General features: G+C 56.6%; 2 protein-coding genes across 6 annotated transcripts in view; one reads left to right on the top strand and one right to left on the bottom strand.

The window, feature by feature from the left end:
- The window catches only part of UBE2O (ubiquitin conjugating enzyme E2 O), a 67,546-nt gene extending 50,351 nt beyond the window's left edge, over positions 1-17,195 (top strand). Inside the window, exons 4-18 of one of the 3 annotated variants that reach the window (XM_030922712.1) lie at positions 2,771-2,868; positions 3,361-3,424; positions 4,311-4,454; positions 4,914-5,023; positions 5,166-5,241; positions 5,540-6,012; positions 6,472-6,626; positions 6,878-6,990; positions 7,079-7,207; positions 7,570-7,662; positions 8,660-9,356; positions 9,619-9,755; positions 14,538-14,741; positions 14,835-14,892; positions 15,034-17,195. In XM_030922712.1, the coding sequence (XP_030778572.1) occupies positions 2,771-2,868; positions 3,361-3,424; positions 4,311-4,454; positions 4,914-5,023; positions 5,166-5,241; positions 5,540-6,012; positions 6,472-6,626; positions 6,878-6,990; positions 7,079-7,207; positions 7,570-7,662; positions 8,660-9,356; positions 9,619-9,755; positions 14,538-14,741; positions 14,835-14,892; positions 15,034-15,704 (3,222 nt within the window). In that variant the 3' untranslated portion in view covers positions 15,705-17,195. Of the gene's footprint in view, positions 1-2,770; positions 2,869-3,360; positions 3,425-4,310; positions 4,455-4,913; positions 5,024-5,165; positions 5,317-5,539; positions 6,013-6,471; positions 6,627-6,877; positions 6,991-7,078; positions 7,208-7,569; positions 7,663-8,659; positions 9,357-9,618; positions 9,756-14,537; positions 14,742-14,834; positions 14,893-15,033 lie in introns of all 3 variants that reach the window. The other 2 variants (XM_030922711.1, XM_010387522.2) reach the window with 2 other exon arrangements.
- Positions 17,196-19,412: 2,217 nt separating this feature from the next.
- On the bottom strand, positions 19,413-24,263 carry SPHK1 (sphingosine kinase 1). 3 transcript variants are annotated; one of them, XM_010387528.2, is made up of 6 exons: positions 23,796-24,263; positions 21,626-21,829; positions 21,143-21,295; positions 20,970-21,064; positions 20,765-20,880; positions 19,413-20,468 (listed from the first exon to the last, which is right to left on the bottom strand). In XM_010387528.2, the coding sequence occupies exons 2-6, from the start codon at positions 21,633-21,635 to the stop codon at positions 19,688-19,690; spliced, it is 1,155 nt and encodes a 384-aa protein (XP_010385830.1). In that variant the 5' UTR covers positions 21,636-21,829; positions 23,796-24,263; the 3' UTR covers positions 19,413-19,687. The 3 variants fall into 3 exon arrangements, with proteins under 3 accessions (XP_010385830.1, XP_010385828.1, XP_010385829.1); XM_010387526.2 differs by lacking the exon at positions 23,796-24,263 and adding an exon at positions 22,145-22,756; XM_010387527.2 differs by lacking the exon at positions 23,796-24,263 and adding an exon at positions 22,508-22,751.
- Positions 24,264-25,909: the final 1,646 nt, after the last annotated feature.

Raw genomic sequence — 25,909 nt, 5'->3', positions numbered from 1 at the left:
GATTTCACTCCATTTGCTCCATCACCTTCCCTCCCTCCTCCCCGAGATCCCCCTCCAGTCTTTTTTATTCCCAAAACATTTGAGAGCAAGCTACAGATATGATGCCCTGTCACCCACCCCCAAATACACACACCTCTTGTGTATTTTCCAAAAATACAGACAGCCTCCTGTGTAACCACCATATGACCCCCAGATTGAGAAATGGACGTTGATAATTACTGTCCAGTCCACAGACCACATGCAGTTGTCCCAACACTACTGTTTTCTTCTTTGCGGATCCAGGACCCAATTCAGGAACACATCTTGCATTGAGTTGTCATCTCTTCATTTTCTCTCCAATCGGGAATCATTTCCCAGCCTTTCTTTGTCTTCCATGCCCTGAACAGTGATACATTTAGTAACTTGACCCTCAGCCTGGGTCTGTCTGGTGTTGCCTCATGCCCACGGCTTCTTTGCAGACCCGCCGCAGAGCTCTGCGCTGGTCCATGGTACCCCATAGCCAAAGTGCTGCGGTTGTTCACTTTGACCCCTGGTCATGTTGTTGTCCACCAGATCTCTCCACCATAAACTCACCTTTTACCCCCGTTAAGTGATTGTATTTTGTGGGAACATAGTCCCAGATTGTGTCTGTACCCTGTCATTTGTCAAACTGAAATCCACCAGTTTTGGCGTCCATTCACAGTTCTGCCTGCACCAGCCATTGCTCTGATGTTGCTAAATGGTGGTTTTATGACTCCCTTGTTCCCCCTCATTTCTTTTAGCTGGCATTCTGCTCTGTAGAAGAGCTTTATCTTCTGCCCCATTTATGTATTCATTTTTTTTATCGCTGTGAACTTAGAGATTTCTGTTTTATTCATGGGTTACAATTAATTACTACTTTTATCTGTTCTGTTGTTTAGGTGGTCCCAGATCTAGCCAGTGGGAGCCACTTCAAGCTGGCTTTCATGTCCTTCTCACATGGCCCTTTCTGTTGGTTTTTTTTTTTTTTTTTTTTTTTTTGAGACGGAGTCTTGCTCTGCCGCCCAGGCTGGAGTGCAGTGGCCGGCTCTCAGCTCACTGCAAGCTCCGCCTCCCGGGTTCACGCCATTCTCCTGTCTCAGCCTCCCGAGTAGCTGGGACTACAGGCGCCCGCCTCGTTGCCCAGCTAATTTTTTGTATTTTTTAGTAGAGACGGGGTTTCACCGTATTAGCCAGGATGGTCTCGATCTCCTGACCTCGTGATCCGCCCGTCTCGGCCTCCCAAAGTGCTGGGATTACAGGCATGAGCCACCGCGCCCGGCCTCTGTTGGTTTTTTTTTTTTTTTTTTTTTTTTTTTTTTTTTTTTTTTGAGACGGAGTCTTGCTCTGTCGCCCGGGCTGGAGTGCAGTGGCCGGATCTCAGCTCACTGCAAGCTCCGCCTCCCGGGTTTAGCCATTCTCCTGCGTCAGCCTCCGGAGTAGCTGGGACTACAGGCGCCCGCCACCTCGCCCGGCTAGTTTTTTTTTTTGTATTTTTAGTAGAGACGGGGTTTCGCCGTGTTAGCCAGGATTGTCTCGATCTCCTGACCTCGTGATCCGCCCGTCTCAGCCTCCCAAAGTGCTGGGATTACAGGCTTGAGCCACCGCGCCCGGCTCTCTGTTGGTTTTTTAAGCACTTGCTTTCTTTCTGGCATGAGGTGTGCCAGGCTCATCTTGTACTTTTTGTAGTCCAGCCCCAGAATCAACCATTTCTCCAAGAAGCCTCATTGCTTTCAGAGAATGGTATTTTTAAAACCCAAGATCTGGATGCTAGGTGTGCTAATTGCTACTTGGCCCTTTTGGGACACACTAGGAAATACACACGTATTACATGTATACACACATCTAAATATATCACTGCCTGCAGTATGTGTATATTAAAATATATGAGTTCAGGCAGAGTTCACGGGTGCGGTGGCTCATGCCTATAATCCCAACACTTTGAGAGGCTGAGGCAGATGGATCACTTGAGCTCAAGAGTTTAAGACCAGTCTGGGCAACATGGTGAAACCCCATCTCAACCAAAAAAAAATATGAAAAAATTGGCCAGGCCTGGTGATACATGCCTGCAGTCCCAGCTACTCAGAAGACTAAGGTGGGAGAGTCACTTGAGCCCATAGATGGAGGTTACATTGAGCCAAGATCATACCATTGCACTCCAGTCTGGGCAATAGAGCAAGACCCTGTCTCTAAAAAAATAAAAATAAAGTAAAATAAAATATGTGAGTTAATCCTGATACATCCACTTCCACCTAAACACCTCAGACTCCTCTTCCTTCTCCTCCTTCGTGCTCCCTTTCTGTTAGTAAACACCTGGGCACCTTCTCCAACAGTGAGGGCCTTGGCTCTCGATATCCTTGATGTGTTAATGTATTTACTCAGAGCACTGTCCATATAGCCATCCCCCAGTGGTGTGGCTGCCTCCTCTGCCTGCCACCTCCACAGCCTACTTGCCAGGTGTCCTGTGTCCATGGTTGTCCCATGTCCATGGATGCCATCAGGCCTCTGCCCCTGCATCACCCACCCCGTTCCCTCCAGGCAGCCCCAAAGCCAACACCACTTCCTCCTCACTGGGAAGAGCAGCTGGGATGCAGCCTAGAACTTGTAGGGAGGGCCTGCTGCTGCAGCTGTTTAGGGCTCGTAGCCAACCGGTCCAGACAATGAGTCATCTAGATCCTCCCGCTTCCTGTCTCAGTGGGGCATAGAGGAATCTGTGCCCTCAACATGGACATTGTCTGCTGCGTCTCACTGCCCCTGCCCCCTTGGTCTGCAGCCCTTCATGTATGGGGACTACATTGCCTATGACTGCTGGCTGGGGAAGGTCTACGACTTGAAGAACCAGATCATCCTGAAGCTATCCAACGGTGCCAGGTAGAGTCTCACCACGAGAGAGCCATTGGCTTGGGAAGGACAGCCTCTTGGAAAGAGGGGAGGAGGAGGGTGTTTCCTCCTGGGGACAGTGATGGCAGGTTTGATCAAGGGCAGTGACAGATGTTGCAGGCATCCAGGGCCTGCAAATCAGGGCCTAACCTTGTACCATTCTCCTTATCTGCCGTGGCCTAATTCTGTTGCTCAGTTTCTGATCTGTCCTGGCATAGGGAGAAACATTTTCATTGAGGGTATCTGCTGGAGGCTGATGCTTTACTTGAGGCACTGTGAGGGTGCTGAGCAAGCAATCCAGTGGCACTTGGGGTCTTGTTCATTGTGGGAGAGTTTCTTGTACTACCTCGGGCTGTTAATGGTTGAAAACGAATTGTGCTATTTAGGGCATGTGGCACATTGGCATCTCAGGATTGCAGCTGTTTGGTACTCACTGTGTCCCCTCTGATTTAGAACAGACTAAACCTCTGTTCTCTGTTTTAGGTGCTCCATGAACACAGAAGATGGCGCCAAGCTCTACGACGTCTGCCCGCACGTCAGCGACTCGGTAGTGTGCTCCATCCAGGCCAGCACCTTTCTCTGATCGCTCAGTCCTCTGGAAGGAGGACTTCTTAGCAAAGAGCTTGTAGCTGGACCCAGCTAAACAGAGCAGTTTCCTAGAAAAGGGGCGGGTGCGCGCCAGAGGATCTAAAAGTTTGGGTATAGGCAGAAAATATTAGAACCTATTTTTTTTTTTTTTTCTTTGAAACAGAGTCTCACTCTCTTGCCCAGGCTGGAGTGCAGTGGTGCGTTCTCGGCTCACTGCAACCTCAGCCTCTTGAGTAACTGGGATTACAGGCTTGTGCCACCACGCCCAGCTAATTTTTATATTTTTAGTGGAGATGAGGTTTCACCGTGTTGGCCAAGCTGGTCTTGAACTCCTGACCTCAGGTGATCTGCCCACCTCAGCCTCCCAAAGTGCTGGGATTACAGGCATGAGCCACCGCGCCCACAGTATTAGAACTTTTATTTGCATTTTTGTTAGCTTTTTTCTCATCCTTTAAGGTCCCACTTTGTCTCTCTCAGTACAGGATGATGTAGTGGTTACAATAGTACATGGACACACACAGCAATCAAGTAGATATACAGGAGGTGTGTGAGCAAACAGGTTTCAGGACCACTGCTCTCTGGAGCCTTGTTCCTCAGAGTGTGAGCCCTTGACCAAGGAGCATGGAATGAGTCACCTATGTTTGAACAAGGGTGTCAGGTGACCTCTGCGGACCCGGGGTTTGGGAAGTGCTGATCTGGAGCCACAGGACTTGTTTTCGGGCGTGTGGGGCCTGTGTGTGAGTGGGCTTCTGCAGGTGGGCAGCCAGCAGGCACAGGCGTGGGGAGCACGGTCACCCAAGGAGACACCGCTCACAGGGACTTTCCTCTGGCCCCACATCCTGCAGGGTCTCTTCTTTGACGATTCCTACGGCTTCTACCCAGGCCAGGTACTCATTGGCCCTGCCAAGATCTTCTCCAGCGTCCAATGGCTGTCGGGTGTCAAGCCCGTGCTCAGCACCAAGAGCAAGTTCCGAGTGGTGGTAGAAGAGGTGGGTCTGGGCCCAGGGCCGGGAAACCGAATCCTTGACCTCTGCACCCTGGAGCTGAGCTGCCGCTCCTTTCCTGCCCGCTCTGAGGGTTGAGCCCCACTCTTTGACATCTGGACCCTGTTGATCTCAAAGGGCTTTGAGGATAAAGGGAACCCGGGCTCTGGTCATAGTGACCAAAAGACAGATGTCCCCCAGCCCAGCCTGTACAGGCTGAGCAAGGTGGGAGGGTAGCAAGTGGCAGTACCAGTGGCCCCTGGCTGGTATGAGCAGTGACACTGGTCCTAGGCATTGGGTGTGGGCCGTGGTTACATTTGGGGTCTGCTCTGATGTGTCTGTACTTGGTGCTATACTAGGAAGATCAGTTTCCTGCTCTGGAGGTCGAGTGGGCTTTGGGCAACTGGCTAAAGAGAGTGCTGTCAGAGCCTGCCCTGACTGGCGTGTCCCACCTGCCATCCCCAGGTGCAGGTTGTAGAACTGAAAGTTACATGGATTACCAAAAGTTTCTGTCCAGGGGGCACGGACAGCGTCAGCCCCCCACCCTCTGTCATCACCCAGGAAAACCTAGGCAGGTGAGCACGCCCTTACTGCCAGCAACCCAGAGGCACGCGCGGAACAGGCCTCTGGACCCTGGCCACATGCCCGGGGAGGCTCAAGAACACTGCTGGCCTCCCAGGAGTCCAGCTCAGCTCACCCCGCTTGTTTCCCAACCAGGGTGAAGCGTCTCGGATGCTTTGACCATGCTCAGCGGCAGCTTGGGGAGCGCTGTCTGTATGTCTTCCCAGCCAAGGTAGAGCCAGCCAAGATTGCCTGGGAATGTCCAGAAAAAAACTGCGCCCAGGGGGAGGGCTCTATGGCCAAGAAGGTATGTCCTTGGGGTTGGGGTTGGTGGGCATTTGAGGAACTGGCCTTGAGCCATTTCCATGGCCAAAAAGGACTGTCTGTGCTTTAGGCCTTGGGGGGCAGCCCTGATGACCCTTGCCGGCTACTCAGGTGTATACAACTGTCATCCCCCCAGCCTGAGATGCCTAGGACCAGGCCTGCCCAGGTGCACCTCACAGCCCGTCCTCTCTGCTCCACCCTTGCAGGTGAAGCGCCTGTTGAAGAAGCAGGTTGTGCGGATCATGTCGTGCTCCCCAGACACCCAGTGTTCCCGGGACCATTCCATGGAAGACCCAGACAAGAAGGGGGAAACCAAAGCAAAGAGTGAAGCGGAGTCTGCCAGCCCCGAGGAGACGCCCGATGGTTCTGCTAGTCCAGTGGAGATGCAGGACGAGGGTGCAGAGGAGCCCCACGAGGCAGGAGAGCAGCTGCCCCCATTCCTGCTAAAAGAAGGCAGAGATGACAGGCTGCACTCGGCAGAGCAGGACGCAGATGATGAGGCTGCTGACGACACAGACGACACCAGCTCGGTGACCTCCTCTGCCAGCTCCACCACTTCCTCCCAGAGTGGCAGTGGCACAAGTCGCAAAAAGAGCATCCCCTTGTCCATCAAGAACTTAAAGCGCAAACACAAAAGGAAGAAGAATAAAATCACTCGAGATTTCAAGCCAGGGGACAGGTAAACTTGGAGTTGTGCCCCTCCCCAGCGGCGTCAGCGTGAAGCCAGGCAGAGTGCGCGTCCCCTGGATGTGCGTGCCTGCGCTTGCACACACACCTCTGCATGCCTTGTAGTGGCTCAGGGACGCCCATCCGAGACAGCGTAGGCGCCTGGGGTAGGCCGTGGTGGAAAGCGGAGACTGAGGAGTGGTGCAGAGGGTGGGATGGTGGTGGCCTTAAGCTTGGCCTTCTGGGAACACATTTGCCTGAGCTCTCCCAAGTGGGTCCCGTTCTCAGAGAATGCATGGCCTCGGAACCCTGGGTGAGCTTCCTGTGCACCAGAAACTCATCCTGCCAACCTGGGATTCAGAGTTTCAGGTTACTAAGCCCACAGGGACAGGAAGGGACAGAAAGATTCTCTGCCCTTTCCACGGGCGGGGGTGGGGTTTGCATGGCCTGCTGACTGGCCTGCATCTGGCAGGGTGGCAGTGGAGGTGGTGACCACGATGACCTCAGCCGACGTGATGTGGCAGGATGGCTCTGTGGAATGCAACATCCGCTCCAACGACCTCTTTCCTGTACACCACCTGGACAACAATGAGTTCTGCCCCGGAGACTTCGTGGTAGATAAGCGAGGTAGTGCCAGCTCTGGAAGGGCAGCCAGCAGGGTGGTCGCCAGTGAGGGCCCAGGTTGGGGCTTGTGGAGAATGGGCAGTGGATCTGGGGTCAGAGCTAAAATGAGGTCCAGAAGGGAACTGCCCTCATGAAGGGGTCTCACCACTTCCAAGACGGGAAAAGGTCACGGTTTGCACCCTACACTGGCTTGAGATGTGGACTCCTTAGCCAGGATCCCTTAGCTAGTCACGTTCCTTCCTCTGGTTCCCTAGTCCAGAGCTGTCCAGACCCTGCTGTCTACGGCGTGGTACAGTCTGGGGACCACCTCGGCCGTACCTGCATGGTGAAGTGGTTCAAGCTGCGGCCGAGTGGGGACGATGTGGAGGTGTGTGCAGCCCCTACTGCTTTCTTCAGGTGGGCTCTGGGGTTAGGTGTAGGACCCGTAGCTCATGACAACCTGTCCTGTGCCACAGCTGATTGGAGAAGAGGAAGACGTGAGTGTTTACGACATTGCTGACCACCCTGACTTTAGGTTCCGTACAACTGACATCGTCATCCGCATCGGCAATACTGAGGACGGGGCTCCTCACAAGGAGGATGAGGTGTGCCTTCCAATTCAAGTTCTGGATCGCTGCTCACTGCCCTGTGCACCAGCTGCAGTCCCTGATGCTGCCACCAGGTGGCTCTAGGAGACAAGACCTGAAAGTCCTCTGGGCTCAGTGTCCCCAGGAGGGCAGCTACCCCAAAGTCAAGCTGCTGCTCAGCCCTAGCAGCCACAGAAGGACTTGTTTCCCTGCCTCACTTCTGGGGTCAGGCTTCTTCAGCTGCCGCTGGTTACATTTACCAGAGGAGCTAAGTTCTTGTCACAAGCTGGGTGGGCATGATGTCAGTCACTGCAGAGCACCTGAGGGGCTGGGGAGCTGGAGCTTGAGCTGGACCGCCTGACTTTGTCCCCTTTGCCCAGCAGCCATCGGTGGGCCAGGTGGCCCGTGTGGACGTCAGCAGCAAGGTGGAGGTGGTGTGGGCTGACAACTCAAAGACCATCATCCTGCCCCAGGTGAGGCTCTGGCTAGACCCCCTGCTGGGCTTGTGACTGTGGCAGCTTGGGCTGGGGACCACCGTCGTGTAGCCAGAAGATGGGCTCTCAGGTCTTCCTGGTGAGATCTCAGCGAAAGCATGAGGGGCAAGACAGGCATTCCACACAGCCCTTGGTGCAGGGTTGGGGGCAGCCCGCAGTTGGCCCACCAGCCTTGCTTCTCCCAGCAGTCTCTTCCCGGCCATCCATCGCTGGTGCATGTAGACTTCCACAGACCTCCAGGATTCTCCTGGATTGTGAGCTCACTGTGCTGCGAAGAAAGCAGGTTCCCTCCTAAAAGGAGATGGAAACTTTCCTACCACCCTTTCTAGAAAGCTCTAACAGGGAAGGGGAGAAAGGAGCTGATGCAGTTCTAACCCCAGCTGTTGGGTCCTGAGCAGAAGAGCTACACGGGCTCTCCTTCCCTCGCTTCCTGGTTGGAGCCACACAGCCCAGCTTTCCTCTCCTGGTCCGCACAGGGGGCGGGAATGGGAGTGGGAATGGCTTGCCCCATCACCTTAACGGCCATTTCAGGGAAGGCAGCAGGATATGTCGGCCCTTCCACATGTCCCTTCCTGTCATATGTTCCCAGCTCCCAGTGCAGCCCCACAGGGGCCTCCTTGGCTGTATCATCAGCTGACCCTGAGCTTTTCAGGTGTAGGGCTGGACCTGCCAAGGTCCCCTACTGCCTTGGGCAGATGCTGACCAAGTGCACAGAGCAGGAGGGGAGGCTGGAACAGACCACTGGCTAGGGCTTTGGGTCCGGCTTAGGGGTGGCACAGGTGAAGGGCCTCTCCCAGAGACCTAGGGACTGCAAAATCCAGAACAGAGGGCAGGGAAAGAGTGGAATGAGGTTGCCACGGCCTCATGAGCCCAGTCCCCATCAGCTGTGTGGATCAGGGATCCCCAGAGCTCCTCCGCAGTGGTAGGGAGGTGACTTCCTGTCTGCATTACTGTGGCACTTCCCTTCTGCCCCCAGCACTTGTACAACATCGAGTCTGAGATTGAGGAGTCAGACTACGATTCGGTAGAAGGCAGCACCAGCGGGGCATCCTCAGATGAATGGGAAGATGATAGTGACAGCTGGGAGACGGACAATGGGCTGGTGGAGGACGAGCACCCCAAGATAGAGGAGCCCCCCATCCCACCCCTAGAGCAACCAGCGGCCCCTGAGGAGGACAAGGGAGTGGTGATCAGTGAAGAGGCAGCCACAGCTGCTGTCCAAGGGGCTGTGGCCATGGCCGCCCCCATGGCCGGGCTGATGGAGAAGGCTGGCAAGGACGGGCCGCCCAAGAGCTTCCGGGAGTTGAAAGAGGCCATCAAGATCCTGGAAAGCCTCAAGAACATGACCGTGGAACAGCTGCTGACAGGCTCGCCCACCTCTCCAACTATGGAGCCTGAGAAGCCAACTCGGGAGAAGAAGTTTCTAGATGACATTAAGAAGCTACAGGAAAACCTCAAGAAGACCCTGGACAATGTGGCCATTGCAGAGGAGGAGAAGATGGAGGCAGTGCCCGACGTAGAGCGCAAGGAGGACAAGCCCGAGGGGCAGTCACCTGTGAAGGCTGAGTGGCCCAGCGAGACCCCGGTGCTCTGCCAGCAGTGTGGTGGCAAGCCTGGCGTCACCTTCACCAGCGCCAAGGGCGAGGTCTTTTCTGTGCTGGAGTTTGCACCCTGTGAGTCAGCCCTTGCCCGGTCTTTGCCTTCCCTGCCTTCTCAGGGCTCCTGTTTGTGTCACCAGATCTGGGTACAGGGTGGTTAGTCCCCTTGCCGGCCCCCAGCTACTGCCCCCAAAGTATTTCACTGTGTGATCACAGTGCTGAGGCCAGGAGCGGCGAGTGGAAAGTCTGTGGGTGTGTTCACCTTTCTAGCCAGGTTTGCAGATGGAGCTCCAGGACTTCTCCATGAGGGACTGACTGTTCTCTTTTCCCCCTCTAGCAAATCATTCTTTTAAGAAAATTGAGTTCCAGCCTCCAGAAGCCAAGAAGTTCTTCAGCACAGTGCGGAAGGAGATGGCGCTGCTGGCTACCTCACTGCCTGAGGGCATCATGGTCAAGACTTTTGAAGATAGAATGGCAAGTAGGCTTGGCATGGGCAGGTGCAGATGTGTTTTGTGGGCACCCAGTGCCCAAGAGGTCACCAACCTTGGGTCCCCAAACCTCTGGGGCTGACTGGCACCTGCGAAAACATTCACCCACCCACCTTTTACAGGGGCGGTCACAGGCGCAGTCAGGTGAGGGCTGACTCAGCTGTGTGTCCAGGCCAGATGGTTCTTTTTTTCCTCCCTCCTTTAAAAAATTGCTTTGAAATAGGCCGGGTGCGGTCGCTCACAACTGTAATCCCAGCACTTTGGGAAGCCAAGGCGGGTGGATCACCTGAGGTCAGAAGTTCGAGACCAGCCTGACCAACCTGGTGAAACCCTGTTCCTACTAAAAATACAAAAATTAGTCAGATCTGGTGGCAGGTGCCTATAATCCCAGCTACTTGGGAGGCTGAGGCAGGAGAATCACTTGAACAGGGGAGGCAGAGGTTGCAGTGAGCTGACGTTATGCCACTGCACTCCAGCCTGGACAACAGAGTGAGACTCCCATCTCCAAAAAAAAAATTACTTTGGAATTAATCATATTATGATTACTCCTCAAGCCTACTTTTCTTTTTGAAAAATTAAAACATTACAGATCCTTTGAGTGGAAATGGAAGAGCTAAAGTTGCCTTTGACCAGCCCTCACTTCTGTTTCTCCCCGAATCGTAGGCCTCTTCCCACACCCAGAGGATTATTAGAAGTTTAGTGGGTCTCCTTCCAATGGATGCCCTTTTTTTATATTTTTACTTTTTTTTTTTTTTTTTTTTTTTTTTTTTTTGTTGTTGAGACGGAGTCTCGCTCTGTCGCCCAGGCTGGAGTGCAGTGGCCGGATCTCAGCTCGCTGCAAGCTCCGCCTCCCGGGTTTACGCCATTCTCCTGCCTCAGCCTCCCGAGTAGCTGGGACTACAGGCGCCCGCCACCTCGCCCGGCTAGTTTTTTGTATTTTTAGTAGAGACGGGGTTTCACCGTGTTAGCCAGGATGGTCTCGATCTCCTGACCTCGTGATCCGCCCGTCTCGGCCTCCCAAAGTGCTGGGATTACAGGCTTGAGCCACCGCGCCCGGCTATTTTTACATTTTTTATACACTCTCATATTTTCACATTCTCATATGTCACCATAAGTACATGGTATTTTGTATGATTTGTTTACACACAGAGTATGTCATTGTACACGTCATCTCTAATTTGCTTAAGACCAACCCGTGTTGATTCATATGATCTAGTTTCTTCCTTTTTACCTGCAAAGTAGGACGACAGCATGTGGCCACACCACATTCCATTTTCCCACTCCTCTGTTCACGGACGGGGCCTAGTGTCTCTGAGTCATGTTTACTGAGGCAGCGTTGAGTGCCTCCTCCAGGATCAGGCAAGCCCGTTTGCCTGCCACCTTGTTTTTTTTTTTTTTTTTTTTTTTTTTTTTTTTTTTTTTTTTTTTTGAGGCGGAGTCTCACTCTGTCACCCAGGCTGGAGTGCAGTGGCCAGATCTCAGCTCACTGCAAGCTCCGCCTCCCGGGTTCACGACATTCTCCTGCCTCAGCCTCCCAAGTAGCTGGGACTACAGGCGCCCGCCACCTCGCCCGGCTAGTTTTTTGCATTTAGTAGAGACGGGGTTTCACCGTGTTAGCCAGGATGGTCTCGATCTCCTGACCTCGTGATCCGCCCGTCTCGGCCTCCCAAAGTGCTGGGATTACAGGCTTGAGCCACCGTGCCCGGCCTCCTGCCACCTTGTTTACTCAACAGTCCCTTACTGGGCCTGTGCAGCGAGCCAGGCACCATGCTAGACTCTGAATCTGAGCCTGAGGCCCCAGTTCTGGCCCTGTCCTGGAAGGGAGTAAAGAAAAGAAAGAGCAGGGATCCTGAGAGCAGCCAAGCGGGGCACTGTTGAAGTGGGCCCGGAGTAGCCACAACCCTGGAACAGGGCTAGGCAGAGCCCTAAGTCCCAGTGCTGCTTCAGATTCTTTTTTTTTTTTTTCATTTTTTTATTATACTTTAAGTTCTAGGGTACATGTGCATAACGTGCATGTTTGTTACATATGTATATTTGTGCCATGTTGGTGTGCTGCACCCATCAACTCGTCAGCACCCATCAATTCATCATTTATATCATGTATAACTCCCCAATGCAATCCCTCCCCCCTCCCCCCCCCCTTTTTTTTTTTTTTTTGAGACGGAGTCTCGCTCTGTCCTCCAGGCTGGAGTGTAGTGGCCGGATCTCAGCTCACTGCAAGCTCCGCCTCCCGGGTTTACACCATTCTCCTGCCTCAGCCTCCCGAGTAGCCGGGACTATAGGCACCCGCCACCTCGCCCGGCTAGTTTTTTTTTTTTTTTTTTTTTTTTTTTGTAGGGACGGGGTTTCACCGTGTTAGCCAGGATGGTCTCGATCTCCTGACCTCGTGATCCGCCCGTCTCGGCCTCCCAAAGTGCTGGGATTACAGGCTTGAGCCACCGCGCCCGGCAGCTTGAGATTCTTAATAACGCTTTTGGTTTTTTCTTGGGTTGTAGTAAAATTCCTTTTGAAAATCCTAGCCTGTCTCAGCTCTGCTGAGGGAAGACGGGAACAGTATTTTTTGTTTTGTTCTGTTTTCCCCACATCTCACTCAGGAGAAGAAAAGTAGTGCATTCTCTGAAGGCTCCCAGGGTGGCACCAGTAAGAGCATGCGCAGAGGTTCCCTCACCCCAGCTGGCGCTCTGCCCTCCCTGCTTCTCAGCTCATCACCATTGCCCTGGCAGTGGAGATCCCACACACACACGTATGCACACACATGCACGCAATTAGATGCACAGATTCCAGATGTCTATGGAGTGGTGGTCTCCCAAAGTCCCCCTTGCAGTTCAGACCCTCACTGTCAGCTTCTGGTTGTGAGACCATCCCCCTTCCCCAGGCCTCACCAGCCTGGAACTGTCTTTCAGCTTGAAACTGCTTGTACTACTTGCCTTGTTGGAGATAAGGGTTGGAGCAGGTGTTTAGAGGGGTTGTTTTGTTTCGTTTTTAAAAGACAGGGTTGGCCGGATGCAGTGGCTCACGCCTGTAATCCCAGCACTTGGGGAGGCTGAGGCAAGCGGATCACGAGGTTAGGAGTTCGAGGCCGGGCGCGGTGGCTCACGCCTGTAATCCCAGCACTTTGGGAGGCCGAGACGGGTGGATCACGAGGTCAGGAGATGGAGACCATCCTGGCTAACACGGTGAAACCCCGTCTCTACTAAAAAATATAAAAAACTAGCCGGGAGAGGTGGCAGGCGCCTGTAGTCTCAGCTACTCGGGAGGCTGAGGCAGGAGAATGGTGTAAACCCGGGAGGCGGAGCTTGCAGTGAGCTGAGATCCGGCCACTGCACTCCAGCCTGGGAGACAGAGCCAGACTCTGTCTCAAAAAAAAAAAAAAAAAAAAAGGAGTTCGAGACCAGCCTGACCAACATGGTGAAACCCCATCTCTATTAAAATACAAAAAATTAGCCAGACGTCGTGGCAGGCGCCTGTAATCCCAGATACCCGGGGGGCTGAGACAGAGAATCGCTTGAACCTGGGAGGTGGAGGTTGAAGTGAGCCAAGATCTCGCCATTGCACTCCAGCCTGGGTGACAGCTACACTCTATCTCAAAAAAATATATAAACAAAAAAATAAAAGATAGGGTCTCGCTCTGTCGCCCAGGCTGGAGTGCAGTGGTGTGATCATAGCTCACTGCAGCCTCAACCTTCTGGACTCAAGTGATCCTCCGATCCAAGCTTCTTGAGTAGCTGGGACTACAGCTATGCAGCACCATGTCCAGCTAATTTTTTATTTTTTGTAGAGATAGGGTCTCACTATATTGCCTAGGTTAGTCTTGAACTCCTGACCTCAAGCAGTCCTCCCACTTTGGCCTCCCAAAAGTGCTAGGATTACAGGTGTGAGCCACCACATCTGACTGAGGAATACAATCTTTTTTTTTTTTTTTTTTTTTTGAGATGGAGTCTCACTGTCACCCAGGCTGGAGTACAATGGTGCGATCTCGGCTCACTGCAACCTCCACCTCCAGGCTGAAGCAGTTCTCCCACCTCAGCCTCCCGAGGAGCTGGGACTGCAGGCACGTGCCACCACGCCTGGCTAATTTTTGTATTTTTGGTAGAGACGGGGTTTCACCATGTTGGCCAGACTGTTCTCGAACTCCTGACCTCGAGATCCACCTGTTTCGGCCTCCGAAAATTCTGGGATTACAGGCACGAGCCACTGCACCCGGCTGGAATACAGTCTTAAAGTAATGATTCATGAGGAAAAACACCTGATAAGATAAAAACTCATTTTGAGTATTTCTCTTAGCCAGGGTTCAAAGATTCCAGGCAAGAGCCGGGCACGTGACTGCTCAGGGCTGTAAACCCAGCACTTTGGGAGGCCGAGGCAGGTGGATCACTTGAGCCCAGGAGTTTGAGACTAACCTAGACAACATAGTAAGACCCTGTCGCTACACAAAATAAAAAAATCAGCTGGGCGTGGTGGCCCACACTGTAGTCCCAGCTACTTGGGAGGCTGCAGTGAGCCATTATCGCACTAGTGCACTCCAGCCTGAGGGATAGAGCAAGACCCTGTCTCAAAAAAAAAAAAAAAAAAAACATTCCAGGCTGTTCTGCAGAGAGAGGTTTGTGCTTAGCTTCTCCACTGCTGGTGGCGTCTGGAGTCCCAGGTGCTGCTCATCCTGCGTGATCTGCACAGTGTCCTGGGAAAGAGCAGGTGCAGATGCAGGTGCCACATGTAGGACACCCCTTTCCACCCCTGCCAACCTTGGCCTCCCTCCCTCCCTACCTAGGACCTCTTCTCAGCCCTCATCAAGGGCCCCACTCGAACCCCCTACGAAGATGGCCTCTACTTGTTTGACATCCAGCTCCCCAACATCTACCCAGCCGTGCCCCCCCACTTCTGCTACCTCTCCCAATGCAGTGGCCGCCTGAACCCCAACCTGTATGACAATGGGAAGGTGTGTGTCAGCCTCCTGGGCACCTGGATTGGAAAGGTGAGTATAGTGCCAGGCCCCCAGCCGAGGAGGAAGAGCCAGTGGGGGATAGGGGCCTGGGGAACAGAATTGATGGTGCCTTGTGTGTTTCAGGGGACAGAGAGGTGGACGAGCAAGTCCAGCCTTCTCCAGGTGCTCATCTCCATCCAAGGTACGGTTGGGCTGAAGCGAGGGTGCGGACGAGGGAGGACCAGTGGAGGGAAGTGACTCTGATGGTCCCCTGGCAGGTGGAGGGTAGGCCTGCACGGTGGGCTTCTCTCGCCCACTGAGGGAAGATGTCCCTCCCCCACAGGTCTCATCCTGGTAAATGAACCATACTACAACGAAGCTGGCTTCGACAGTGACCGGGGCCTGCAGGAAGGCTATGAGAACAGTCGCTGCTACAATGAGATGGCGCTGATCCGTGTGGTGCAGTCCATGACCCAGCTGGTGCGGCGGCCCCCCGAGGTCTTTGAGCAGGAGATCAGGCAACACTTTAGCACTGGTGGCTGGCGGCTGGTGAACCGCATCGAGTCCTGGCTGGAAACCCATGCCCTGCTGGAGAAGGCCCAGGCGCTGCCCAACGGGGTCCCCAAAGCCAGCAGCTCACCAGAGCCCCCAGCTGTAGCCGAGCTCTCAGACTCCGGCCAACAAGAACCTGAGGATGGAGGGCCAGCCCCAGGAGAGGCCTCCCAGGGTTCAGACTCAGAGGGCGGTGCCCAGGGCCTGGCCTCAGCTAGCAGGGACCACACAGACCAGACTTCGGAGACCGCACCAGACGCATCAGTGCCACCCAGTGTCAAACCAAAGAAGCGGAGAAAGAGCTACCGGAGCTTCTTACCTGAGAAGAGTGGCTACCCTGACATCGGCTTCCCCCTCTTCCCACTTTCTAAGGGTTTCATCAAGAGCATCCGGGGTGTCCTAATGCAGTTCCGGGCTGCGCTGCTAGAGGCAGGCATGCCGGAGTGCACAGAGGACAAGTAGCTGCCAGGTGCGGAGGAAGGAGCATCACCGTGGGAGAGGCCAGCCGCCGCTTGCTCACTCCCCCCCGGAATCGCCCCTCTTCCCATGCCCCTCTGTCCCCACTGCAAACCCCTCATTGCCCTCTTCTCCCCAAGGTGAGTTTGATGCTGAAGTGCAAGAAGTGTGTTGAGATGCCGCCGTTTCTATTCTAAAGCGAGCTTTCAACAGGTGGGTCCCCCGTGGCAAAGAAAATCGGAACCCTGTTGCCGATTTTCCATTTGTCACCCCAGCAGAATGTCCCGGCACTTGCTCCCTTGCTGTCCCTTCTCAGGTCAGAGGTGGGTGTTCCAGGGCCTGCCGCGGGGCTGTCTGGGCCAGTGCCCTGCAGACCCGCAGGAGAGCACATGTGCCTTGCATGAAGTGTGGGTTGCGCCATCAATTCCCCTGGTCCCTTTCAACCTCTTAAGTTCAACTTGAGCCTCCGTGTGTCCTAGACCCTCCTGCTGCCACCACCACCAGGTCCTCCCTAGTCCCCCAGCGTCAACACTATCCCTTGGGAGTTGTAGCTGCTGTCACTGACTCCTGGCTATACATGGCCTGTCGACCACATTATAACCCTCAGGTCTGTTGAACTTGCTCTCTAAGAGAGGTTGGGACCAGGCTAGGTTCAGGGTGACGCCCAGGAGAGGTGGTGGCCTTCACACATGCACATGGAGTGAGGACCAGGGAGCTGTGGGGAAAGCAACAGCTGTAGGTCCCTTGCTCTTCTGTTGGAGGCTGCCGGGGGCAAGAGCAGCTGCACAAGGCCAGGGCAAGTGCTAGGGCCCCTCCCTATCACATGGTCACACTGGGACGTGGCGTGCAGCTCACTGAACTCCAAGCGAGCCAGCCCTCTCTTGGACTAGAAGGCCTACTGTCAGCCCTTCGCTTACAAACTGCAGGCTCAATCCAGAAGGGGACGGCCGGCGGGGGCTCTCCTAGTGCCCAGAGACAGGCCCAGAGGTTTACAAGTTTTCTAAGCTTTTGATAATGTGAAGCTCCAGGCCAAGAGGATGCTGTTGAGCACATTGCAGCTATGTAATTTTTGGTGTATGTATGTAATATTTAAGGTTGGAAAAAAACTCAAAAGCAAAGATATTAACTCTTATTAGAAAAAAAGACAAAAAAAAGCCAAAGCATGATGCGTCTTGTCAGCCTTAAGTGGGCTCCACACCTGTGCTGTGCTGTGGCCGCCCAGCCAGCAGAGCTGCGGGAGGACGGAGCCGGAACACACACCATGGCATTTGGAGCCGAGTCAGTATCTTGTTTGAGAAACACCCGGAGTGACTGGTGGGGCTGTGCTTCCCAGTGCATTGTACATGTGGAGATGTGAATGCCTACTGCTTACAATATCTGTATAAAGTGCTGTGTGATTAAACTTTTTTTTACTTGCTTTTTTTTTTTTTTTTTTTTTTTTTTTGGGTTGGCTCATTAACAAGACAAGGTGACACCATTAAACCTCCCTCTGCCATTCATCTGGGCTCCGTTGCCTTTCTTCCTCTCTGGGGCACTGTGTGCTTGTGTCCCTCACACACACCCTTCCTGGGGAAGGAAAGACCTTGTTGCCAGGGAAGGCATGTGGCAGTGGGTCCTGGCTTTCCTGGCCAGGTGGGGGCCACTGTGAGCAGCACCCCCCACCTGCCCACGCTGCCCTCCGCCTGCCAGATCTGCTTGCATGCCTTTTGTACTTCCTGTCCTGGAGCAGTCCTCTGGCCTCTTCCTGGCTGGTGGTGTGCTCCTTAAGAGCCAGCTTAGAGCAGCCTTCCAGTGGCTGTAGTCTCCAGAGACCTACAACTGACCAGTTCAGCTCCTTCCAGATTCTGGGAGAGCTGACGTCATAGCACCTGGTGGTGGACAGGTGCCACATCTCCTAAGCCAAAATGGTTACCCAGTTTAGCAGACTTGCATGCATTCTTCCCTGCCGCAGTCTTTCCACTCCTGCCTGGCACTCCTCCACGAGGACAAGTGGGGAAGGGAGGTGGCTGAGGGAGGCTGGGGGAACCCTAGACCTCTCATTGGTGGGGATGACAGACTCCTTTTAAAAAGGTAAGATACCGGCCGGGCGCAGTGGCTCAAGCCTGTAATCCCAGCACTTTGGGAGGCCGAGGCGGGCAGATCACGAGGTCAGGAGATTGAGACCATCCTGGCTAACATGGTGAAACCCCGACTCTACTAAAAATACAAAAAATTGGCCGGGCGCGGTGGCTCAAGCCTGTAATCCCAGCACTTTGGGAGGCCGAGACGGGTGGATCACGAGGTCAGGAGATCGAGACCATCCTGGCTAACATGGTGAAACCCCGTCTCTACTAAAAAATACAAAAAACTAGCCAGGCGAGGTGGCGGGCGCCTGTAGTCCCAGCTACTCGGGAGGCTGAGGCAGGAGAATGGCGTAAACCCGGGAGGCGGAGCTTGCAGTGAGCTGAGATCCAGCCACTGCACTCTAGCCCGGGCAACAGAGCGAGACTCCGTCGCAAAAAAAAAAAAAAAAAAAAAAAATTAGCTGGGCGTGGTGGCAGGCGCCTGTAGTCCCAGCTACTCGGAGGCTGAGGCGGGAGAATGGCATGAACCTGGGAGGTGGAGCTTGCAGTGAGCTGAGATCCAGCCACTGCACTCCAGCCTGGGCGACACAGCGAGACTCCGTCTCAAAAAAAAAAAAAAAAAAAAAAAAGGTAAGATACTGACCAGGTGCGGTGGCTCACAACTGTAATCCCAGCACTTTGGGAGACAGAGGCAGGCAGATCATTTGAGGTCAGGGGTTTGAGACCAGCCTGACCAACATGGTAAAACCCCATCTCTACTAAAAATACAAAAATTAGCCAGGCATGGTGGCACACACCTGTAATTCAAGCTACTCAGGAGGCTGAGGCACAAGAATCATTTGAACCTGGGAGGGTTTTTTTTGCAGTGAGCAAAAAAAAAAAAAAAGGCAAGATACTGCCATTTTTTACTTCTGAAGTCTCCTGCTCCTTGCCAATTTTGGGGAGTGGCGGGGGTAGTGTTTTTGGTTTTGTTTTTGTTTTTGAGACATTCTCACTCTGACACCCAGGCTGGAGTGCAGTGGCGTGATCTCAGCTCACTGCCGCCTTAACCTGGGCTCAAGCGATTCTCCTGCCTCAGCCTCCCGAGTAGCTGGACTACAGGTGCCCATCACCACACTCTGTTAATGTTTGTATTTTTTGTAGAGACGGGATTTCACCATGTTGTCTCAAACTCCTGGGCTCAAGTGATTCACACGCCTCAGCCTCCCAAAGTGCTGGGATTACAGGCGTGAGCCACCGTGCCTGGCCCATCGGTTTTCTAATGCCCTTAACTCAAGATATTTTCCCTTTCCTGCTAAATCCACATGGAGCTCTGATGAGATTTTTCTGGGACTAGCTGGTTGTGTGGCCCTAGCTGAGACATGCCAGGTCCGAGCTGCAGCCTGTGTGTGGTCAGGCAGCTGGCTGAACTCTGAGGCTGCTTCAGGCTGGAGGTACTGTAATAATCAGGATAGTAGAGGTGCCCCCCCCGCCCCCACCGTTAGGCTGAACCAGCACTGGGCCTGAGTCCCCCACCAGAATGACTATGCCTGGGGCCAATAAAATCCATTGTCCATCCCAGGGGGCACTCTTGGCCATCATTAACATTAAATTCTATAGTCCTGGCCAGAGCAAGAACCCATTCTCTTCCCAGTCACCAGGACAGGACCAGCAGGCTGAGAATGTCACTTTATTTGGATTTGGTTCATGGGGTGGGGGTCCTAGAACAAATTGGAAGGCCTTACACAGGCAGCTGGGCCCAGCCTGCTGGGCTCCTGACCCCAGGACCTCATTTTGGCCTGTCCCCCACAAAGCATAGCTTCCACCTTCTCACCCTTCTCCAGAGGAGTCTCCTCCACCCCACAGGAGCTGTGGACAAGCCCTGCAGCCCTGGGGAAGGAAGAAGGGTCCTGCAAGTAGACACTAAGGCACAGCATGGCCCAGGGGTCATAAGGGCTCTTCTGGAGGTGGCGTCTGCTGGGGCTTCCAGCTGGGCGGGGGCTCCACGCAATCACTGACCATCCAGAAGTAGTTCGGGTGCACCTGGCCCTGCACAGCCTCGCTAACCATCAATTCCCCATCCACTGTAAACACACCTCTCCCATCCTTGGGCTCTAAGCGGAAGGCGACCACGGGCATGTATACCAAGTAAGGGCATTCATACTCCATATGCCTGCCCTTCTCCATGGCCAGGAAGAGGCGCAGCAGCATGGCCCGAGACACTCCCGCCCGCACATAGAACAGATGCATGACACCAGCTGCACAGCGGCCCATGGGTGCCGCAAACATCTCGCTGCCCAGGTGCGAGTGCAGCAGCGCTAGCACCAGCACGAAGTCCTGGTCGGGCACCACTGTCCAGTGAGAGGGCACTGGCTCCTCCAGTGGCACAAGGTGTGCATCTCCGGGGCCCTGCTGGACCACAACGGGGGAAGCAGGTGTCTTAGAGCCGGCTCTTCCTACAGGGAGGTAGGCCAGTCGGCCACGGTAGGTGCGCAGGGCTGCCAGACGCAGGAAGGTGCCCAGAGTGAAGCGCATCTCCCCCAGGCGCCGATACTTCTCACTCTCTAGGTCCACATCAGCAATGAAGCCCCAGGCCAGGCTTAGCACAGAGAAGAGGCGCAGCCCCGAAGCCGTGTGCAGAGACAGCAAGTTCATGGGCGACAGTAGCCGGCGGCACAGCAACCGCGTGCAGTTGGTCAGGAGGTCTTCATTGGTGACCTGCTCATAGCTGCAGGGGGAAACGGTCAGATGAGGCAGGACAGGAGCCCCCATGTATCCCCCCCTTCCTCCTCCCTGGGAGTGGGAGCTGGCAAAGCGCCATGTGGTCCCTGGGGAGTTGGCAGGGCTGATAGGTGACAGATGGAGCAAACGGAAGCAGTCAGCTGGGGTCACCAGGAGAGGGCCCCAAGACTAAAGGAGAAGGGGAAATGCAAATGACCTCAGCCTATGGAAACTTAGACAAGAAAACCCCGCAGGAGAGGGGCACAGATTGGAAACAGGCCCACTCTGGCCCTGGGCTCTCACCCAGCATAATGGTTCAAGGAAGCTGCCAGCGCGTTGCCAGAGCCTGCTGGGAGGCTACACAGGGGCTTCTGGATGGCGGTGTCCCAGTCAGGCCGCTCCATGAGCCCGTTCACCACCTGTTGAAGCACACGTGGCCTCAGCCCGGGTCGCACAGCACCAAGTCCCAGGCCAAGCCGCATGCCAAGCCGCGCAGTGCGGTCCTCACCTCGTGCATCAGTCCGTCTCCAGACATGACCACCAGAGCGTCCCAGCGGCCCAGCTCCTCCGACCGCACCAGCTCCCGCGCATGGTTCCGCCGCTCTGCAGGGAGACCGGCAGCCATCAGGACTGGGGGTCCCGACAGGGGATGCTCCCAGAACCCCCTCGAGAGGTACTCACCAGTGAGCATCAGCGTGAAGGAGATTTCAGCCTCAGCCAAAAGGGGCTGCACGTGACTCCGGAAGAGCTGCAGGGCCTTGCCCTTGCCTCCACGCGGGTTCAGCAGCACCAGCACGCGGCAGGGCCGCGGGAGCACGCCCCGGGGGCCGCCCGCTGAGAAAACAAACCCAAAGAGGCCGTGTCCGCAACCGACCACTAGGGGGCGACGGGTAACAACGGGGCACTGGCGTGGGAACGTGGTGTCCGCAACACCCGGGTAATTGACCCTGGCCAGAGGAGCGGCCTCTGCTGGGAGCCCTGGGGTAGGGACGCGGCGCTCCTGCCACCCCCTTCCTTGGCTCAGACGCGGCCGGCTTCTGGCCTCGGGAGGGATAGTGTTTCTCCCTATCGTCCACAGCCCCGTTCGTCCAGCTGGGCGTTCCATCATTCCTGGCGAGGGACAGGAATCCCCCTACAGCCCTTCCCAGCAGGGACCCCACAAACCTGGATCCATAACCTCGACCCGCGGCTCCCTCTGCCAGGGGGTCCCCGGCGCTGTCGGGGCACTGCCCGTGCCGGCGGCTCCTGCCTTCAGCTCCTTATCGGTGCTGCCCAGGCGGGCGTCGCAGGGCCGGCTGTGGGGCTCGCCCTCCCCGTCCGGAGCCGTGGCTGTAGGAGCACCGGCGTCATTACCTGCGGCGGCTGGATCTGAGGGAGAGAAGACAGCGCTGGCGGAGTCCGGAGCCGCAGCTCCCAAAGGTGGGGAGGGCCTGACTAAATCCCGGGACCAGGCGCGGGGAGTTGCGCGCTCCCACATCGCCCGAAGCCCGTGGGGCGGGGCCCTAGGTTCCCGGGAGGTCCAGAGAGCTGAGGTCCGGTGCCTCTGAGGGCGCCCCCGTCGCGTGACTAAGCCTCCAACCCCGGAGGAGAAGGGCGCCTGCTCCGGGGCTTTCCTCCCTGGGGCTTGGGGTTCGGTTCCGGCCCGACGGATGAGTCAGAGCCTCCGACGGACTAGCTCCTCACCCCTCGAGGCTGCCAGGGGGAGGGGAGCCCAGCTGCGCAAAAATCCCAGAACTTGAGCGGACATTGCTGGGACGAAGTTCTGGGCAAGGATCCCGGCCCCAACCAGTCAGGTTGCCGTGTCCCCTGCCCGGAGTTCCAGAGCGGTGGGAGCCGCGGCGCTCTCCTCCCGGGGCCCCGTTCCGTTGGGACCCGCGCGGCGCTCGTGGGAGCCGCTCCAGGGTCGCGCGAGTACCGAACCCGAGTCGGGCCACCAGCTGCCGCCTGCTCTCGCCCAAGCGACAAGTGGCCCAGTTCCCCGAGGCCCCGCGAGGGCGGGCCGCAGAGGAGCCACGAGCGGCGCGAAGGCAGGGTGGGCGGCCCTACCCAGTCGGTCCGGTTTGCTGGGGAAGCGCCACCGCCGTTCCCTACAGTGGCCTGGGGCGGAAAGCAGCTCGTCCCAAGCTCAGCCCACGTCTGAGGGACTGGAGCGCCCCGCTGGAGTGGACTCCCCAGCCTCGCTCCCTCCGGCCTCAAACTTTTCGCTCAACTTTGCAGCCGGCGCCGCGGTGCGGGGAAAGCGCTGAGCCTCGGCGCCCGCCTGGCTCCGCCCCGCGCTCCCGGGGGTGGAACCTGAGCCCGGCGCGGCCTCGGACTCCGCCCGCCCCCGGCCTCAGCGCGCCGCCTCCGGCATGGCCCGCGCACACGGCCGGGCCACGCGCTGGTTCCCGCCGGGGTCCTAGGAAGCGGCAAGCGCGCCCCCGCCGCTCGTCCTAGGCGTCTGGCGAGAAGGCGGCGCCGCGCGCGGCCCGGCCGGGTGAGCTGCGGCGACAGGCAACGAGGCGCGGAGTCCCGGGCCCGGCCGCGAGCGCAGTGTCTGGGGCGCGCGAAAGTGACCGCGGCGCAGGCGGAGGCGCGGGCTGCGCGCGAACTCGTGTCGGAGCGAGCGCCGGGTGCGCGCGGTTCCGCTCTCCCGGGGGACCCTTGGCTTCACCTCGACGCCACGACCTTGCCGCTCCGGGTGCTGCCGGAGCCGGGATGCAGTGCCCCTTTTTCGCGCTCTGCCCCAGCCCATCCGGAATTCGAGGCCTGCACGACACCCGGTGCGCCTCCCCAGGCCCGGGCGTCTCGCCCGCCGCCCGCCAGCTTCCCTTTTTTCTTCCTCCCCGGCTCTCCCACGGAGGTTATTTTTAACTTCCCGACGCCGCAGCTGGGCCACCGAGCCCGAGGCCGCCTAGCGCGCTGTCCGGGGCAGAGGAGGCGACAGGCCGGGGGCTCCGAACCGGAGACGAGCCTTGACAGTGTAGATGGGCCTACGGGCCCCCCGTCGGGATTGGAAAGCCAAGTATGGGGGACGTGCCCCCCGCCCCCTCGGGCTCGGCGTCAAGAAGGGGCGCCGGACAAGCGCTCAGAAGTTGTCACCTCCTTGGAGGCCAGTGGGGACGCGCTTGTCAGTGTGTTTGTGATACACTTATCGCGGCAAGCCACAGAACGTGTGCGCGAGCACCTCGAGTTACGAGTTAGATCCCTAGGGGGTTACGGAGGAGACGGAGGAAGAAGTTGCCAAGGCCCATTGGTGACCTGCCCAGGTAGGGCCAGAGTTAGGAGAACCCAAGCCCCTGCGGGAGGCTGCGGGGCTCGCGCGCCCCCGCCGGCCCCACCCGCCCCCACACACCTCTCTCATCTCTTCTTAAAAGTCGAGAAGAGGCAGGTCCGGGAGGAGCACGCAGCCAATTAGCCGGGCGGCGCCCTGAGCTCCGGCACGCCTCCGCGGTGTCTTCTCCGGGAGGACCCAGGCAGCTCGGACCCGTTTCCCAACACTTGGGGGGTCAGACGGGCGGTACCCGAGAGTCCCCGGGCGGGTGGGGGGGCACAGGCTGGGACGCGGGGTCCCTGGGGCCGCAGCTCCGCGCGCGTCTCGGCGGGTGCGCCTTCGCCCTGCGCGGCCCCCGGGCAGTCCCCGCTGGGTCCAGAGTGTCCCGAGCGCGTTACGGTAAGGTGACTCAGCGACGCCCTCGCGGATCGAAAAACTCCGAGAAACAGGAACGAGGGGAGGGAGCACGGGCGTCATTCCCGACTCCTGGCGTTGCGGCGCGTGTCGACTGACGGGTCCTGCACCTCTGGGCCCCACCCCCACTTCCTCCCCCCAGGAATCCGGCGCGGGCGGGGTAGGGAGAGCTGCAGCCGCAGTGCCGCGGTCGTGCGCTGCGGGGACGCGAGCGGCTGCGGGAGGAGGGGGCTCCGCACAGGAGCCCAGGACCAGATCCGTCCGCACCTCCCCTCTCCTTTTCCTTCTTCCCCTCCTCTCCCTCCAGCGAGCGTAGGGTCCCGATGTGGGCTTTGGTGCCTAGAAGACGCGAATCGGAGGCTGTGCTCCCGGAGATCTCAGCCTTCGAGGGGACTGGCTGAGGAGACTAGCTGGGGCAGCCTTCCCCCTCTGCTCCCCGCTCCGGAGAGCATTTCCACCAAATCTGAAAAGCTCCGTCATTAGCCATAGTCTGAAGAGGGAAAACTGAGGCACAGGGAAGCACTGTGAGTTCGTTGTGATAAAGCCCACCTGGTTTAGGGTCCCCCCTCCTTTTTTTTTCCCTCCTGAGGCCCCAGAAAGGTCGGATCCTGCGCCTCCAGGCCCACTACCACCAGCCTTGAGTCCGCGGAGCGGGTGGGGGCGGGATTGACTGCAAACTGAGTTGGCAAGGGGAGGCGGGGCAGCCTGCTGGGCTCTTTATCCAACAGCCTCGGGGCCCCAGCTCCCCTCCTGGCTCTGGAAGGCCCCGCGGGAGGGAGGCGAAGGGCAAAGCCCTCTGGCCCCGGTTCCAGGCCGCACAATGGGTCCTCTGTCCTCCCTGGCGCCTAACCCCCTGCCCCCCTCACCTCCAAGGCCTTTGCCCCCCTCATTCTTGTCATTCACTTCCCCCAACCCAGGCCGTCTTTCTCCAGACCCCTTTCCCCTTCTCCCTTTCTAAAGAATTTGATCCTGTCTCCAGAAACTCCCCCAGCTGCATCCCTGCTCGGAGAGGCAGGGTTGGCCAAGAGCAAGATGGTTCCCCTTCCTACAGTTGCGGGTAGGGGGGCGGGCACTTGGATCTCTCAAGCTGCCAGCTTGGCCCGTGTCCCACTGTACTTTACTTCCTTTTTTAAAAGAGAAAAAAGGACAAGGTTTGGAGGGGGTGGGGGGGACCGAAACCCTGAGAGGTGAAGAGGCTTGCACAAGCCTCCAACCAGTTCCTCACAAAGCAGAGAAGCAAACTTATGAGCTCAGACCCCACGCTGAGAAGCCAAGTCCAGCCAGAGCTCCTCTCTGGGCCTCTCTGTATCCCAGGCTCTCTCTCCCTGAAGGGCAGGTATCTGGCGATCTGGTGCCTGGTGGATTGCTTGCCGCAGAACTGTGGAGTCCCCCTGAGAAAGAGGCAGCAGGCCGGGCGCGGTGGCTCCCGCCTGTAATCCCAGCACTTTGGGAGGCCGACGTGGGCGGATCACCTGAGATCGGGGGTTCGAGACCAGCCTGACCAACATAGAGAAACCCATCTCAAAGCCCGTCTCTACTAAAAATACAAAATGGCCGGGTGTGGTGGTGCATGCCTGTAATCCCAGCTACTTGGGAGGCTGAGGCAGGAGAATTGCTTGAACCCAGGAGGCGGAGGTTGTGGTGAGCTGAAATCGTGCCATTGCACTCCAGCCTGGGTGACAGAGCAAAACTCCATCTCAAAAAAAGGAAGGAAGGAAAAGAGAAAGAAAGAAAAGGAAAAAAAGAGAGAAAGAAAGAAAAGAAAGAAAGATGAAGCTCCA

Source organism: Rhinopithecus roxellana, chromosome 19 (genome assembly GCF_007565055.1).
Source record: "Rhinopithecus roxellana isolate Shanxi Qingling chromosome 19, ASM756505v1, whole genome shotgun sequence".
Lineage (NCBI taxonomy): Eukaryota > Metazoa > Chordata > Mammalia > Primates > Cercopithecidae > Rhinopithecus > Rhinopithecus roxellana.
This window is presented reverse-complemented; position numbering and strand designations above follow the sequence as displayed.